This window comes from Stigmatopora nigra, chromosome 2 (genome assembly GCF_051989575.1).
Source record: "Stigmatopora nigra isolate UIUO_SnigA chromosome 2, RoL_Snig_1.1, whole genome shotgun sequence".
Classification (NCBI taxonomy): domain Eukaryota; kingdom Metazoa; phylum Chordata; class Actinopteri; order Syngnathiformes; family Syngnathidae; genus Stigmatopora; species Stigmatopora nigra.
Window position 1 is genome coordinate 2,969,516 of NC_135509.1, and position 18,849 is coordinate 2,988,364.

Sequence of the window (18,849 nt, forward strand, 5' to 3'; positions counted from 1 at the left end):
AGAAGAAGTCAAATCTTAATGTTTTTTCCTTTTTTTACAGTTATCTTGCACTTTAGGACTCATAAAATGTGAAGTTGCTCATTTTAAATCAAGTAGTGGCAAATAATGTAATATACATGAAATTGATAGGGGAAATGTGCAGTTCACGGCAGTAATGGGTGTTAATAATAGTAAGTTTCAGTTCTGCTATCTCACTTTTGTAATGTAATTTGTAGTTTTTTTTTAATTCTCTGCTCTTTGGCCTGCAAATGTGGGTGTCACCAGCAGAGGATGCCACTGGTTGGAGTTTTCATGTACAGTACACGGGAAAATTACTCAAGTTATTCTCCTTTAATGCACATTCATTGAGTTTACTACTTTAAAACTACTAACTTCAATGCTATAAAATAATGAAAGTATAGAGAGTACTATACATTAACCAATAGATGTCCAATCCCTTTTGAGAAGAAAGCAGTACATAACATTTTTCATAACTTTTCTTCAGGGTTTAAATGATTTAGAGGTCTATCATTAATAATGGCAGACAATAAGTTATTTATAGATATTTTCTTTAAAAAATGCCTGTACAGGTAATTAGTTTATGATGGGAACGTCTTATTTATATTCCCATTCTTTCATATGGTTAATCTTCCCAAGCAATCTTCCAAGACAAGAATTCAGGCCCTCATACCTCTGCAATCTTACTTTACACCCAAAACAACATCTGTCCCCTTAGTCTCCAATGACGGAAGCGTTCTGGTATCTGGGCTCCGTCCATCCGTCCGTCCGTCCGTCCACCCGTCCGTCCGTCCATCACGTGGCCTCACTGGCGCGTGTGCGTCGTTTGGGGAATGTTACAATGCAACGTTGGGCTTAGCAGAAGCTTTGCTTTGTTGTGCAGCGTGGGATGCACAAAAGAACGGCTTCTCCCGCTATTATTCTCTAAAACAGGGGTGTCAAACGTGCGGCCCGTGGGACAGAAGTATCCCACTATGGGGTCCTATAGTCATTTTTGTTTGTAATTATTTATTGGGACTCTAAACTAAGCTATTTGCCCTTTCACCTTCAAAAGTAACCTCTGCCGGACCTGATAAGTATATTAAAGCAACATGAGTTGAGCACCTCACTGAAAATAAGCAGAGCGACGTATCAGCCCCCTTTAAAAGCGCTTGATTTACGATTCTGCTTCCGAGGAAAAACGACAAGGAGTTGTCATGCTAATTTAGCTTGCCTGAACGGCGTGGGAAGCTCGGTCGCACCCGAAGGTCTGGGCCTATCGGGGTCCATCCAGGGTAAATCGCTTCAGGACTAACACTGTTTTTGACCTGTTGACAGAGTCCAATTAATAATCTAAAAATACTTCTATCCCAATTCGAAATCACTGCAATAAGGAAACAACATAGCAATACAGGATCATAATAAGCCATCAAATGTGTCCATTCTTTAACAGCTCCCTCCATACATGTGTGAAGGCAGACCGTCCCTTAGGAGTAGTTTTACGGTGGTGCGCTGCGACATGTTAATCACCCTTGTCGGCATGCCTTGTGACCACCCCCGCAAATCTCCCGCGGGGGCTATTTTTAATGCCTTGGGTCACTGACCTCTGCAACGAGGGTCACTACCACAATCATTGGGTAGCCTGGGTACAGTCTTAGAGGGCATATGTTCCAGATTCATCCACAGTAGGCCACAAAATATCACGAAAGGGCCCTTAACGGTCATGTGACTGCAGTTTTGTTGCATCTACAAGCTCTGGAGTCTTTCCATAACATAATTATAGATGACTATCTACATCAGTCTTAGTCTGCAGAAGGTCCCTACCTTGTGGAATTCATGTGTGTGGCTCTAGTTGTTTTAACTAGGTCTACAATGTCTTCTGTGTCTGTATTTATTACTACAACCAAGACATTTTTCGTATATGAGTTGAAATAAAGTCCAAATCTAAGCCAGTAACTTGTTTAAGAAGATCCATAGGCTACAAATAGTGACCCCCGACTATAAAGACAGGGTTAGGAGTTAGGACCCCACCTGCAGGGTGCTAAATTGAGAGGTCAGACTAGTATTGAGGAGGCATGTTGACTCTACAAACACTATTTGGTGTGGTGTGTGTTCTCTTGAGGTGTCGTGTTGTCAGACGAGAGGAAATTAAATGGCTTTTACAGCTTTTCAACTGTATGCTAATTTAATATTGTTGATAAGATAACCATGGAGGAATCAGACAATTATAAAATAGGGGTGAATAGCGCTAAAAATGAAAGATATGTATAATTTAAGAGTTTTTTAATTGATTTGTGTGCACAAATTGGGACGTGGTAGTGATTAGTGGTTGTAAATGTGGTAATAAAACAGTGTTTTTCATAGGATAGTATTGCAAAAACCCACTTTGACAAAGAGATAGTATCGGCAGACTTGTTTGTGCATGACTAAAAATTTTAAGGTTTGACCTCCTTAGCAAGAAATGATAAAAACAGAGAGAGTGTGTTTGTCACTGAGTTTTATACCACAGGATTTGATGATTTTTGCATGGCTTCTGGAAAGAATGTGCGGGTAAATGTTTTCGTTTTTTTTCCCCTTAGTAGTGTTCCATTGAGCGGTCCATGGCGAAAAAGCAGGTGATGTTGAGGGACGACTGGGGTGACAAAATGGGATTGTAAATTGGGGCGAGCGAGCAGACCTGCTGGCATCTGTCACATGATGCGACAGCTGTTGTCGCCGGGTAGAATAGAGACTTCAACAAGGGTTTGTCAGGGTTGGTTACACAAAAGTTTATGGTGGTGTTCATGGCTTACAAAAGATTGGAAGCAACTTGCTAATAAAATAACATATTTTTCTATGAATTGGAATACAAATGGATATTTTGGGGGAATTTGTTATGGTTATGTTCATCAAATTAATGATGAATCATCAAGGAATAAGTGCAGGTTATTGGGAAACTTGAATAACAAACCAGTATAAGGTCATGTTACTAATAAGTTTTGCAATTTGGAGCATGCAAAAAACAATATCTTTCACTTTTTGGGATTATTGTGCACTTGGATTAAGTTTTGTCTTCACTTGGCAAGCATAAATGACGACATTTTAAATTATTTTATTCAGAATTATTTATCTTTACTCCTCATTTCTAGTTTTATTTGCAGTTTCTTGTACTTTTTAATGCATCACTGCTGCATACTGATTGAAAATAATGATTTAACAAGATAGATCTTTAATGCATTCTTCCCATTTAATTTTAAATTCTATGCATATACAAATTGTGCATATTTATGGGTGTATACTTTGTAAATTGTCCTTGTGCAAGACTTGTTATGATGACATTACAGAGGGAGGGACGTCCATGTAAAGGAAAGAGCAGGCAGGGGGAGGTGCACTATTTGGTAGAATAGCCTGTCGCTCTATTTCTCTCTCTCTTCCTTTCTTTCGTTTTTTCTCTCACTTTCACGCTGTTTTCCAAACTTTTTCCGCACGTTGCTCCACTCCAACACTTTTTGACACTCTGCCTTTAAGATCCAGTCAACATCGGATGGAGATTTTTTCCCTTCCTCCCCATCAGGAAAAAGGGACGTTTCATCTTTGACGTTGCAACTTTGAAAGATCGCAATGAGAACATAGGAAGCAACAAGTGTGTACCTTGAGCTTTTTTAACAACTTTATCGTGCTTCTTTTTGTCGCCATGTCCTGTGGTGCGTTCACGTACCACCTTTCGCATCCCTCGAAGGGTTCCCTCAGCGTTGTTGTACGCACATAATTTGGACTTTCCTTCCGAATTTTGTCGTTTTTCCTTAACCGATTTCGCCCCCCACGATCGCCATGGAAGGTGACCAAGAAAGTAGTCCGTCTTCGGAACAGAATCCCCGGGGAGAGAACACCGATGGGTCCGATAGTTTCTCCCAACTTTGGACCGAAATGATGGGGATGCTGGTAGGTTTCAATGGGAGTAAAAGGGGTCGCTTCATGCGTATTCGTGGCTTTAAAGTGGGTTATTTGATGCAAAACGCGTGAAATAGTGATTCCTCGCAAATAAAAAAGGTGATAGATCGATTTTTAGTACGCCAAAATGCATGGATTTCGTGTTAAAGTGTTTGTGCGTGCACGTGCATTGTTGCCATTCCATAGTTACACGTGGAAGCCTCTGACAGCAGCCAAAATAGTCCACTTAAAAGCCCATTGTTTTATAAACAAAGTTTTCAATGGGATGCATTTAGGGTTTGCATCCAAGAATATTCTTTGATCTCCAACTCATAGGCCATGTAAATAACTTAAGGATGTTTTAACTATAATGGCCAAACATGTGGACTCCATCTGACTAAACAATGAAATCCAATGATGTAAAATAATAGTTTTAGTGCCTTTATATATATACAAAAATGAGGGAGATGCCCATCTAAATGCACCTCCAAATTATGATAAAATGCATGTTTTATCATTGAATTACTTTCATGCAAGCCACAGTACTCGTACTTGTTTTCAATTCCACTTTTGTTTGGTTTTTTCTCTATCTAAGTTGGCTCTTTGATATCCATCTTTAATGCTTTATGATTGGCCTCTTTGTCATTATCAAAGTTTTTTCCCTTTAGTTTTTGCCAAAAATTGCATCATTCAGCCCTCTTTGATAACTATTGTCATGCTAGTAGTGTGTACATCTGTGTGGTAGTATGTGTGGAGTACTACATTATAATAGGTGCTACAGTATTTTGTATTTTTGTGATCCCTACATATAGTTTTTGGCACAAATTGCATCATTCAGTCCTTTTTGATAACTATTGTCCTGCTAGTATTATGTACATCTGTATGGTAGTATGTGTGAAGTACTACATTATAATAGGTACTACAGTATTTTGTTATTTTGTGATCCCTAGATATAGTTTTTGCCAAAAATTCCATTATTCAGCCCATTTTGGTAACTATTGTCCTGCTAGTACAATGTGTACATTTATGTAGTACTATGTGTGAAGTACTGTATTACAATAGGTGCTACGGTATTTTGTAATGTTAGATTGTCAACAATACAACATGGAGACAAAATACAAACTATGTTATGCACAGATATAAAGATCTTATCTGGATAAGGTGGTACTGAAACAACATTTGTGTTTTCATCGGGTAAGTGTAAAGTATTTTCTTGGGTAAATTGCTATTGTGGTCTTTGATATGCTGACCAAAAGTGTTTTGCAGCCACTTCCACTCCATGTCAAGACGAGGTGTTAATTTGGTTTAGTCTGACTGGGAATGATGTGTAAATGTAATGTTTGTATTGCGAAAGAAGGGGGTTTGGTTCGCAGGGGTTTTTGATATTTTGCCCTCTGACACCAACCGGGTGGGGGACCTGGCTTAAAGCCGGACAGTTTATCCAGATTTATTGCTCCCCAGGCAGATGTGCTCCTCTTTTGACGTTTTTTTCTCCTTCTCCGGCTGCCAGCCAGCTTCACACACACTCGGAAACACAACAGAACTGTCTTTTGTGTGTTTTGTGAGGTGCTAATTGGCTTCCATTGTTGCATTCTTGATCAAAGAGGTAAACATCTTGCTTTTGGGCAAAAAAACAGAATGGCTACAAATCATTTGGAGCAGCTTGTTTGCATTTGGGATACCGGAAACATCTGAAAACCTGATGTTGTTATTGTTAAATTAATAATATGAAAAAGATGATTTGCTTAGAAGATTGTACTTTGATACATTTCCGTAGGAATTGCCTTTAAAATTCCGGGTTTCATGATGTGATAGAAAATAACTGTTGGGGATGTTTGGACTGGGTTAACTGGTCTCCACATGTGAGAATTTTAAGCCGTCTAACTTGCAAAGGAAGATAGGCATCAATCCAGATAAACATCTTCACGCTGGCTAAACTCGGTCTCATAACTACGGTTCAGTTCTTAACTCTCCCCAAGGCCTGTAGCTAATAGTTAGACTTGGTATTTCTTTACATTTTATCAATGCCAAGCAATTTTGGTGTGCGTGTAGTCTTGATTCTCAGACAGTTGTGGAATGTGATTACAAAGGTAATGATTGTATTTCTTGTGTAGTGGTTGATTGCAAATTGCCATTCAAAGTCAATAACCAATACCTTTCCATCTGATGCTCATCAGTAAACCTGATTGTCAACACTGAAATCATCAGATTAGCTGACATCTAGTTATGATGTCAGATATTTTTAAAACCTAAGCATTGTGGAAGAACTGCCTGGGGAAAATTCTATGGTTGAAAAGAGAGGTGTAGTATTACAGTTGTTTTTTTTTTAATCTATTTAAACCCAAGAAAATAATAGCACTCTTGAGACTAGAATATTGATTGTGTCTGGGATGTGCCAGACAATGTGATACTTATGTTGTATTTTTTGTTATCTGGCCACATTTTACCAAGTACTGCTGTTCTCTAGCAATTGTTTTGGGTACATTTTTGTAGCTCATCTCAAAATCGCATACCATTCCGAGATAAATGTATTGTACTGATTGGTAGACTCAACTATGGACCAAGGCCAGATTGACTAACTACTCCTCCCTTTACATGTATCATCACTATGTTCCTGCAGGCTTCCTCTGTTGCTTGACTGTTCAAGGTACGGATATCCTCAGGAAGGCCACTCCAGTGGGCTTTAGCACGGGACCCCTTGCCTTACTCAACTCATTAGGAATTCTTGGGAATTTTTGTGCCCATTTTAAATTTAAAACCAATTGATTAAACGTGTAACATTGTTGCAGGTGACTTCTTAGCTCAGTTGTATTGTACTGACTAGAAAGTTCGTCTCCAGACAAAACATTAGTGCAATAGACACAAAACAAGTCAGCTGGCAGTCATTTTAACCGGCCGATCCAGTTGCAAAGTCGCCTAGCTTGTGAAAATGATCACGCCACTGACGTTCTCCTGATATAATATGACACACCTGTCTCCATTGTAACCACTTTGTCATTGTTCTTTCCCAAAAGAGTGCAGTCGTGAGTCCAGTTCTGTGACAATGCAACGGCTACCCACCATTCAACGTCACTGAACTGGAATGTTAGTCCAAAGAATTGACCAGAACAGACTCTGATGGCTTTTGCTTGTACTTCAACCTCTGCAGATACTATCATTTCAATTCCAAAACTCTGAATGAGGCTTTAAAAAGATGTAGGACTTGTTCAAAGGACCCACAGAAAGGCAAGCGGTCCGTTGAAGCGAGTCTTCATTCTTGCAGGAATGCTATGTGAGGAATTCCATGGCCAATTGATTAAGAGAGGAAAGTTGACTTGGCCTTCTCACTTGTTTCCATTCTCGAAATTGTAGCTACAGTAAAGGGAGGACATAGTTTTAAATATCAAACTATAAAATTAATGTCTTTTTACTTGCCCTACAGCAAAATCATTTGACAGTTTGACCTTTTATTCATTCTTTTCTCTCTATTAACCCGCCCTACTTTATATTACATGTTCCTGACAGATGATACACACTAGCATTCCTACGTATTCATTCTTGGGTGTTATTTTTATTGTTCCAAGTTAATATTGAAAGTTGGAACCTCCCTTTTTGTTCAGGGTGGAGGACAATTACATCATTCAGAGTCGTGTCTGACTTTCCTTAATGTTTGTCGCCAACTTTCTCACTTTAATTGGAGTTTAGTTTGTGGTAACTTTTCATAACATGATCTATAACCTTGAGATATCCAACAAACACCATCAAGTCCAATTTTCCATCAAGCTTATCACCAACTAAACCAGTCCACAGTTTACCAAGAGATTTTTCAACATACAGCTGTTTGCGTCAATGTTTATTATACGATGTGGCCGTTTTATTCAAGCCATTCTTGGTCTGCCTTGAGTTGTTTTGGAATCTCCTGCATGTTAATTTGTAAAGAAGACCCCATGCCTGTCTTTGCATGTGTCACTGGCAAGCCTCACTTCCACTCACAGTGATCTATTCATCTGCGGTCTGGCACTCGCATAGGGAGTCCGGTTGAGAATGTCTGAGGGAGTCTGTTGCGCTGACTCAATTCTAGTTGTCGGCCTGGCACAGATTAGATCAACACTGATGAATATTTATTGCCAGGATGGCAAACATTTTTACAAAGGCTAATCAACAAACTCAGGATTTTGAAGTAGTCTGGTATAGGGTCTCTTGAAAACAAGATTTCAGTCATTCCTGCAGTGTTTATAACATACCTGATACGTACATTTTTTTTTTTTGGTATTGCGGATCGAATACTTTCTACTCTTGACCTGAATTATGAGTATAAAGACAAAGACAGGATCTGAACACTAGCTAGCGGAAGACTTTGCTTAGTTTCAGAAACAAAGTGTGGCCTGATGTAAGGCATGATAAAAATTACTTGGTTTAAAAAAAAATGGAGCCCATTGATTCCAAACTTATGTGTATGTATTAAATGTGCAGTGATTATTGAATGGGAACAATGCATCATCCTGTTTGGTTGAAACTGTTTAAACCATTGGTAAAGAAACAGCTGCACTTTCATAAATATTTATATACTTTTCAAAGATTGCATGAATTGAATTGTGCAAGTAATGGTATGAACTTTTCATCAACCTGAATGTCATTCTTGTTTTCTGGTAACATTTTCTCATGCTATATGTATTGTTGTTAAATATATTTCTCTCTCTCTTTTTGTGCAGGATGGTTCACTTGGCAACATAGATGACCTTGCTGAGGAGTACTCGGAATACTACAATACTTGTTTCGGTGACGTTAGCGACCGTATGGAAGAGCTTCGCAAAAGACGGGTGTCCCAAGAGCTTGACATGGTGAGTAGTATATAGACACTGTCACTTTGTTCAGCTGTTGTTAGATTGCAACTATTTTGGTCATGTGAGAGTAAAACAGAATGACAGCAACTTGGCCAAAGGAGTGTAACCCAATACCATAGTGATTGTAGAAATCCACAGGAGAGTCGGGTTGTCCCTTTCACATGGATGTAGGGTAGTGGGGCACCCTCTTTTGGTTGCCTAGCTACAAGAAAGTATTTGAAGGAATGTAGCAAGCGAGTACTACCACAAAGATGTTTGTGTGTAGGCACCCTAGTCAGTGAGCGCACATGTAAACAAATTGAGTTTCCTGCATCCTCTAATGTTGAACATGAGACGCTCCGAGATGTTTTATTCATATTTAGAACCCATGATAGTGGTGTTGGGTACTGTTGGATTTAAAACTTGTTTTCTTCAGTCATTTTTTATTAGGACAGTCACGTTTTATCCAATCCATGACCTATCTTGGCGTTCCTCCATTGTGTCAAAAAGCTGGGAAGTCCCATCTTGAGTTACATTTGAGTGGAAACTGATGAAGTCACGTTTTTGTTACACGGTTAGACTAAAATATGTGATTTGAGGTCCATGGGCAAACTACAAAAATGTGTCTCCAGATGCTGATCGTTTGACGTAACTATTGGACTCAAGTATTCCTCGCGCGTGCTGCATATGGAAATGTATTGAACCGTAATCTTTTATTCTACATTTCCTTTTTTATTGTGACTATGTGGTTTTGGTTGGTTGAACGAGTTTTTAACAACACATCATAGTCATTTACCCTGGAAATAATGACGCATCTTTTTAACTCTTCTCCCTGTGTGGCCCTCAAATTAAATATAATATTGTAAATTGCCTAAAGATGATTTGAAACAGTGCCATCTTTGATGGACAAAACCTGGGGAAGGGGGAAGTAATCAGTGCCGGCTTTTGTTGAAGAAGAAGAAGAAGAAGAAGAGCTGGCTGGGCCTTGAGCCTGAAGGAGGATGTGGACTGGGGCGAAGGATGAAGAAGAGAGTTCAGTTTGAGAGCCTGCAGCTGTCTGGGCACTCTGCAAAGTTTGGCAGCAAAATATAAAGAACAGGGAATGGGACAACACCTCATTGAGGTTCAGTCTCAAAATCAACAGTCTCAACCCACGCTGTATATATTTGACTTCATACCTTTCCTGTATTTATGAAGTATTCACAGATCTTGACTTGCAGAGTATGCAAAGATTTTATACATTGCTATTACCCCAAAAGTTCCAAGGTCTCACTTTTGGGCGATTGAGTCTAATGAGAACAAGGGGACATAGTTAGCTTGAAAATGCCATACACCTGTCTTTCTGTGGATTGATGGCGGTTAAAAAGAAGGTCACAATCAATGGAGTCTGTTAATGGCGAGGCATTTAGAAAGTGGCTCTCTAGAGGGACGAGGTTGTTAGACGAAAGGCCAAAGTCTTGGAAAGGCTACAGGAAGATTGGGCTACACAACATTGACTCCCTTTCCGGTTATTGTCTTTCTTCCCGTCTCAATGAGATCAAATCACCAGTTGGCAGGATGATTTTTAGTCAGAATGTATTGTATCAGTTTTTTTTGATGGCTTGATCACTCAACTTTGGCTGACATATTTGTTTTGCCACTATCTAAACTCATTGCAAATAAGGTCTTTGTCAGGTAGGCATACCAAGTTGGTTTAAGATAGCTAAGTTATTGACTATTGGTCGTCTAGTTTACATAGATGTTGGCAATGGCTCCGGGACTGACCGCCAATCAGCATGTAGTCAGTGACAAAGAGATAATAAGTATCGAGGATGGATGGATGGAAGTCAATGATGTCCGCCAATGTTTTTTGGGTTGTACTGGGATATTGGTTTTTTTTCTTTCCCCTGTTGTTTCGCACTATGTATCCGCTCGGCTTTTAGGGGCCTCTAAATAGCCCAGTGTTGCCAGTTCAAGTAAAACATGTCTCTTATCCTATTTGGAGCCGATGATGGAGGCTCTCAGAGATCACTATCCACTTCCTGCTGGGCCTCCCAGCGTGTTGTTTCTCTGTATCTTCATGTTAGCGTGGTAACAAAGGAGGCTAAATCAACATCCCCTTAGGGAATGGGGGGACCTATGGATTAACACTACCATGCACCCTTTTCCCAGCAGTCTAATACTATACGTCAATGGGAATCTCATTGTTATGCTGATGGTACCGAATCATTCGGAAGCCACATGTACAGGACCAATCAGATGGGTAATTTCTCATGGAGCGACAGGGGAGAAAATCCATCCCAGAGATGTAAGAGATGGAGCATGCCAAAAAGGAATTGAGTTTTTTTTTTTTTAGCTGTAGGGTGAGCCTTTTAACTTCATGCTATAAAGCAGCAGGAGACATTAAAGAGAAATCTTATGAATGTCATTCCCCAAGCTTGGAGTATCCCAATGTGTCTTTGATGAGTTCCTTTGATTCTCAATTTAACAGGAAATTCTTGATTGTGCGATGGCATTGCTTAAGACTCAGGGAATAACCTCAGGAATGCTTCGTGATTGGTTGGCCGCCGAGGAGCACCTCCGACTAAGTTCTAAGTGTGGCAAATCATTGAGGTTAGGCCCACAAAGAAGAAAGAAAGACAAATGCCAGGTGCTTGTTTGTTCTTTCCACCGCCGGCCGGCAGGGCATAGCCTGCGGATCTTTTGTTACGTTAAGACTTCTTTCAAATATATGTCGGCGCACCTTCAATGTTGGGATAACCTGTCAGCAAGTGTTGACTTTGTAATTCTAGGTTTGCATTTATTTGTCAGCCCACAGAAGGTGACTATGTCATTGGAATTTGTAATAAATCCACTATTGGCTTTTTGAATAGCAAAAATAATGTTGATCCAGAAGGAATGCTTTCCAAACAAGCAAGGCTTGTGTGAATGTTCTCACTAACATGCCAAATTTTTTGGAACAGCCCACGGTTGAGGTGAGGTCTTAACATGAGTGGGCTGGCTGGATCTTTTCTCTTTTGCCATTGGCTACCTAAAACATCAAACTGATGTATATGTGTTTCTATGTACGGACATTTCCGCATGCTTGAATCATGCCATACTGGTTTTTAGGGGCTTGCACCAGGCTTTCCAGTCGGTGCTTGTTTATCCCGCAGAACTATCCACCTCAATCTCGCCTACTCAGTCTTATTAAATTGTGCCAACTGGCACACCTCCACTTGCCCACCCGGTCTTTCGGGTTTTGCTGTGTAGACGCCTACCTTTAAAACCTGGCACTGTCTAGCTCTATACTGTGGTAAGTTTGACCCTTGGTTGGTTTGGCAGTTATCCTTAATCCAGCTGTTGCTATATAACTCACACATGGTATTTTGGTCCTGTATTTTTTGGGGAAATGCAACTGTAAAGCATAATTATTGGCTCGGCTCTTGTAAAATTGACTATCAATCAACAGAGATTTTAAAGGATATGCGATAATTCCATTTCGACACTAATGTCATATTGAGCATCATTTTTTTTGGAGTTGTTGAGTCGTGTGGCTACAGCTCAATTTTCTACAGCTGATGCCATTTTGTCGTCTTTAGACTGCCAATAAATACACTAGTAATTCAATTGCTTCAAGACACTGTTAAAAATCCACTGACAATTCCTCATATTAAAACACAAATGCCTCCAAAGTCCTAGTTTCCAATCCTGAGCAATATATCAAGATAATTTCCTTGTTTATGAGCAACATCATAGTTTTCCAGCGTCTGCAGTGAGCGTGATTCTCATTAAAGCAAAGATGGCCTGGCCATGCTCCCCTCACCTGATCTTTCATTCAATTCAGTCACACATAAGCCATCAGCGCCAACCAGCATGACAAACAAGCCTACTGACTGATCTCCACATTCACACGCATGTACACCAGTTCACAGTAAGGTAAGTAGGACAACATCTGATGTAGCTAAGACCACGTAAAGTATTGCATCGCCCCCTCAGGGATTCATTTGTGAACTATCCTTCCCTCGCCCACGTACAAACCTGCCAAAAATATTGATTTTCTTTTCTCTGTCAGCAAAGCTTCTGACAACTCCAAATTCTCCCCCTGTAAGCTTTTGCATGAATTTTTCAGCATCAACTTGTTCTCACAGTGCTTCTTTTCGCTGATCTTTCACACTTTCAAAGCCTCCCTCTGTGTTAGAGATTGAAAAGATGGGGAGTTGTGTCTTTGGATCTTTGTATATCATCCATGATGAAATGTAGTATTCGCTGTCAGATGGTATGGTTTGGAAATTGTAGACATATTGAGCCAGACAGCTAACGAACGGCAGGGTGTTTATAAAAATAGATTTCGCCTTGGGTCGGCAAGAGAAAGTCATAAAAGTGGATCTGATAGCCGAAGCAATCTAAAAACCCTGTGATGTTCCACTGAGTTCTCAACTTGTTCGCATTCTTTGTTCAGCCATATCATTGTTAACAGATCAGTACTTTCAACTCAGCAGGCATCCAAGGTTATTTAAGGTTAGATTTGTTCTGTTCTATATAGGCACTTGGTAGTTTTTATCTTTTTTTGTGGTCCTACTACTACAAAGTTTTGCATCGTTAAACATTTTTTCCTAATCTTTCCGACATGAATCCTGGTATTCTCATAAATCCACTTCCCTTTCCTCTATTGGCCTGTTAGATGATAGTTTTTGGCATGAGTCAGATAATACTTGTCATATCACTTAAAGGAATATTCTGTCTCAGTTGGGGCAGATTGTTTATTGCACTGATTTGATATGACCTGATTTTGGGTTTTGGAAAAAGATATGGTTTAGGCTTGGAACTGACAAGAATGTAAATAGATTAATGGGGCTAAGGTTGTTTAGGGCTTGAAAGTACAACTGATAAACACTAAGGATAAAAAAAATCTCACATTTATTGGTCATACTGATCAGGAAGTGTGACAGAGTATGTTTCAGTTTCCTTTGCGTATTAAGATATGATTCATTTGGGAGAAAATGATCATTTCTCTTTTCCTGTTCTTTTGTAAAGATGACCTAATTCCTCTTTTGTTATAAAAAGTTTATGAGTCGGCTTCCAGGGTGTCAACTTGACAGTTAATTCCTTTATACGGGCAAATTATTTTACTTAATAATATTGTTTTATGTCCATACACATGGACAATTAGCCAAAATAACCAGGCTTTTCTATTGCTGTTAATTCCAGTTCATCAACTAGATATGATATTTATTAATAACTGTCAGTAAGAATGTTAGACACACATTTTTTAGTCCTTGTGGCTCTTGATATCTTATTTTAAATACCTGTTCCAGTTTCTTTGGCAACCAGCCTAGATGAGAAATGAATACTTGATTCTTGCCAGTGTTTGACTTTTAAATTTATGGAATGATTTCACCATCTGTGACAGTAATAGCTTCAATAGTCACATTTCAATTGCATAACTTTTCCTTCCTAGTCTTTACAGTTAATACCAGTAAATAGAAAAGTTTATTTTTTACCACAGATGACTCAGATAATAAAATATTTGGTGTGAACACATCATTACTGTCACTGGAGAACCTTATTTTTTGCTTTTTTAAGTATGTATCATTATAGCATATTTGTTTTGCTACTATCTAAACTCATTGCAAATAAGGTCTTTGTCAGGTAGGCATACCAAGTGGGTTTAAGATAGCTAAGTTATTGACTATTGGTCGTCTAGTTTACATAGATGGTGGCAATGGCTCCGGGACTGACCGCCAATCAGCATGTAGTCCCTGATAAAGAGCTAATAAGTATGGAGGATGGATAGCTGGAAGTCACCAATGTCTGACAATGTTTTTTGAGTTATACTGGGATAGTCTGTTTCTTTGGGCTAAAGTTGAAGTCCAATATTCTTCAATATTATTTCAAGGGCAATTTTGCATGGCTCAACATGACTAGTTGAGGGGGTGGGTTAAATAAGGTAGAGGCACGTGCTCTTGTGTTTGTTTCTACCAGTGTGAAGGCGGTTTGTGGACATGCCCAAGAATGGGCTTGCCGCATGAGTGTATTGTTATTATGACTTAAAGTCTGGCCTGCAGCTTTTTTCTTTTGTAACAACACCATCTTAAGCATTGTCTTTTACATACGTGCGGTGCTGAAACTGTACTATATTGACTCATTTCCCCTTTTCTCTGTCCCATAGGAGAAACCGGATCCAAACAATATCTCTTTACAGCTTCGCACTGAGCTTCAGGTACGTTGATGACACACACAAGAACATTTAATAGTCAGTACAGTCGGAATAATACAAGAAAATGACTCATGTCTTCTAGGGTTAGACTATATCACTGTCATAAAACTTTTGTTAACTTTACAGCTGGTGTTATCAGTGACATATTTATCCAGAGAAAAGTTAAACATTAATGTCTATAAAGCCAGATTGGCCTGTATTTGGTTTAATACTCTGAGAATGGAGGAATGTATACCCAAGGGTATTGTGTAGTGCACAGTTAGAGATTTATGGCAACTTTTAACAAGTGTCCCCCCTGTCTTTTGTCCTCAGGAGTCCTTGGGATTCAGCAGTGAAGTCTCAACTCCAGAAACGGACAGAAAGTAAGTCTGTCTCAACTCTAAGTAAACCATGGAATTGTATAGTCTAGGGGTGGGCAAACTTTTGGGCCCGGGGGCCACATTGACTTTAAAAGTGCATCCGTTAACAGTACATATGAAAGATAAACTGAAAAAAAGGACTAGAGTATTAACATACTCATCACTTATCATTAAACTAAAAAGTATAAAGTACAAAGTAAAGTAAAAAGGAATATATTCAGAAATATTAGTTTGCCCATGTCTGGTATAGTCTGTAGCACACTTAAACATGGCGTTACGTGTCAAAATGTAGCTTCTCCATGCATAAACGCACTTGCACCTGCTGGGTGGGGTGATTGATGGATCTTGCTAGCCAGGGGCCTTCGGGGAAAGGTCACTCAAGCGTGCCTACTGGCAGTCCAGGTCAACTCCTCAGGTGGAAAGCTGCCACTTAATAGATGAGTGCAGCCATGCGTGGGGGAGAAGGTCGACTTTGTGTTTGGGGAAAAGTCTGCTGCATGTAGATACATGTAAACACTGGCGTTTTTTTTAGAGAGAGTTGTAATGTAAAACAAAAATTCTATTGGAAGACAGGTTGAAGGTAACAACTGTTAACCTTCAAAGTTGCATATTTTTATTTTTGCAATCAGGAGTATGTTTTGTTTTGATACTTATGTTAATGTGGGGTTATTATTCCAAACATGAATGAGACAAAGGGAGGAAGTCAGACATTTGGAGTTGCCCTTCAAAAAATAAGAGACTTGAGATTTCTGGGAAAAAAAGCAATTGTAATTTACACTCTAGCTCTATGTGTCAAAGTGGCGGCCCGGGGGCCAAATCTGGCCCGCCGTATCATTTTTTTTGGCCCGAGAAAGTAAATCATGGGTGTTGACTTTCTGTTTTAGCATCAAATTAAAATGAAGAGTATAGATATATATTAAATTTCCTGATTTTCCCCTTTTTAAATCAATAATTGTCATTTTTAATCCATTTTTTCTGTGTTTTTAGTTCAAAAATCGTTTTGTAAAATCTAAAAGCTAAAATAAACATTGTTTTACATCTATAAAAATCTGAATATTTTAGGCTTCTTCCCCTAACATATGCAGACCATCTGGTCCCAACCCTTTACAAGTGATGTTAATGTATATTATGGTATCCCATGTGTACATTACAATGCATTGTCATATCCCACATAGGCTTTGTGACGCATAATTTGCATCCCTCCGTCCACATCCTTACGACACTGACAGGAAAACCAGTGGTTCAACAGGTTTTCTCCTTTCCTTCCTGCCTTTGTGTCCAGATGGGGGTGGGGGGGCACATGTTGAGGGCGATGGCCAGATGATTACGGACCAAGGAGCTTTATTGACTAGGATTGGGAGTGGTTCCTGTTACACAAAGTAGATGAGATCATTCCATAGAAATGGGTCACACTGTTTTTACTTCCTTAGTTAAACCAGTCAAGTATGTACTTGGCATTTTTTCTGACATAGACTGCAGAATCATGAGAAAATAGGTGGTTAGGTGCTTCAAATGCACCAAAAAGTCTTAGTTTTTGTATTTTATGGGGAGATTAGTCACCCTTGGGTGACCCTAAACGATCTGGAACTGTTCACATGCCAAGCATGTGCAGTAAAGGAAGCGCATACCACAGACAGGCCTTTCTCGTCAATGTATATGTTGCACAGACAAAAGCTCCAACGTGATGGGAACCAGATGCCAAATTATTTGGAATGACGTCTTCGCTTTGGATTTGCTGTCTTCTTCCTGTCAGTCTGGCTTTTTATGTTACTCGGATGACAACAGTCATTTAAAAATTGCATAAAAATGCCCTTGTAACAGCGAGTGATGGAAAAATTAATGACTAGTGAGTGAAATTGATCTCGAAATAGATATAATATGACATTTGAAGCACCTAAAGAATATGTAGCGTACTCTAATTAACGTTCAATTGTAGAAATTCTTATTATACTGGAAAGTGAGGGTTTTACTGATAAGTATCTTCCGTTTGTGTGAGATTAAAATGAGATGCAGGGTTAAACCAATTAGGTAGGCTAGACTGCACAATGCTTAGATTGACACGCTCTATGAAAAACATGCAGGTTTTTTTTCAAGTGTACAAAGCAGCTCAAATGTGTGTGCGGGATAATTTATAGAGCATGACAGAAGAAGTATTGCTGTGTTTAGGTGGGGCGACGGTGCTGCAGAAACGGTAGTTCTATAAGCAAATGAGTTGAGGCATCCATTCAATTAGCATCTCATTACGATACATTGAATATAGTCACTCAGGTACTGTAAAAAGTGGAAAGTATTCTGCGCTGAGTTAGGATTCTCTTCTAATTTTAATGACTTTGGACAGTTTATCGATATGTCAGGATTTTCCACGTCTTGTGACCAGTGAAGGGAAGTGGAAAAATAAATAGGCTGAGTCTGCCTTCTTTCAATTTTCATTTCTTTTCTTAATGTGTCCTCTTTTCCACTCTACTCTATATTTTGGTGAGTTTTTATACTTACTGTGCTGCTCCTTATTAGAGTTCTAGAATATAGGGATACACTTCTGACCTCAGGTGGTGAAGAAATGGAGCTGCAGCTTCATATTTTTAACTCCAGTTACTGTACATGAATTTATAAATAGAAAGAAATATTGATTTTTTTGTTTTTGTTTACCTTTAGGATGTCCCTGCACAAGTCCAGTTCTGAAGACGGATCTGGAGGTAAGTTTTACACCATTACTACTCTTTCCCAACAGCACATTTTTGTCAAAAAATAAAATAAATGACTGTATATTTTCAGGAAAATGGGACAACAAAAAGAAAAACAAGTCATTCTGGCAGAATTTCCGCAAATCCCAACACAAACCGGTTGTACGCCAGCCATCTAAAAGTACGTTAGATCCCTTTTTTCCAAGTTTTATATGTTACTCGCACTCAATGTTCACCCTTGTCGTCTTTTTTAGGTGAAGACATTGGCTACGTGGCCAGTGAAATCACCATGAGCGACGAAGAACGAATCCAGCTGATGATGATGGTCAAAGAGAAGATGATTACTGTAGAAGAAGCCCTTGCTAGGGTAGGAACCTTCAAAAAATACTTCTTACTACTTACTAAAACAACTTACTGTTACTAAACTAATCCCTGTTAACCTGTTCGGGTTGGTATTTGCACACAAAGTCCAGACTACTATGGTTATTCTTTTTTTTTGGTGGGGAATGATTTCTTGGAGTGGGTGTTTTAAGAATTTGGTGTAGCAATCTGGTGAGGTGGAGGACTTTGGTGGATTATACTAGTGACTCGCTTTTAGTATCTGGACATGGTGGATTCTCATTTGGCTTCCCTTTTTAGATTTTCTCACTCCTTTTGAACTGGACTTTCAATTGTTTTGTGTGTTCTGTGTACTTGTTACTGATTTTCCTTGCCTTTCTTCCGGTTACTTACCCACTTCCCCAAATGCCTTGCTCATGGCCGACCGACACTGGCTTGATCGTCCAATAACGTTTGAGCTCGCTTGAAATTTGCTATTGGCTGACAAGAAGACAAATAATTAATGAGTAAAATTTGTGGATTGTGTTCACTGACTTTTTAAATTTGGAAAGCAAGATGTATGATGGGATGTAGTGAGTTAAAAACCCATAAATTATAATAATTTG

At 39.2% G+C, this 18,849-nt stretch overlaps 1 protein-coding gene across 10 annotated transcripts in view; it reads left to right on the forward strand.

Annotated features, from left to right (window-relative positions):
• The window catches only part of sash1a (SAM and SH3 domain containing 1a), a 95,299-nt gene that overhangs the window by 60,499 nt on the left and 15,951 nt on the right, over window positions 1-18,849 (forward strand). For 6 of the 10 annotated variants that reach the window (XM_077742150.1, XM_077742142.1, XM_077742159.1 and 3 more), the window contains exons 2-7: window positions 8,577-8,705; window positions 14,818-14,868; window positions 15,178-15,227; window positions 17,877-17,917; window positions 17,997-18,086; window positions 18,160-18,272. In XM_077742150.1, the coding sequence (XP_077598276.1) occupies window positions 8,577-8,705; window positions 14,818-14,868; window positions 15,178-15,227; window positions 17,877-17,917; window positions 17,997-18,086; window positions 18,160-18,272 (474 nt within the window). Of the gene's footprint in view, window positions 1-3,369; window positions 3,898-8,576; window positions 8,706-14,817; window positions 14,869-15,177; window positions 15,228-17,876; window positions 17,918-17,996; window positions 18,087-18,159; window positions 18,273-18,849 lie in introns of those variants that run through there. The other 4 variants (XM_077742182.1, XM_077742187.1, XM_077742192.1 and 1 more) reach the window with 2 other exon arrangements.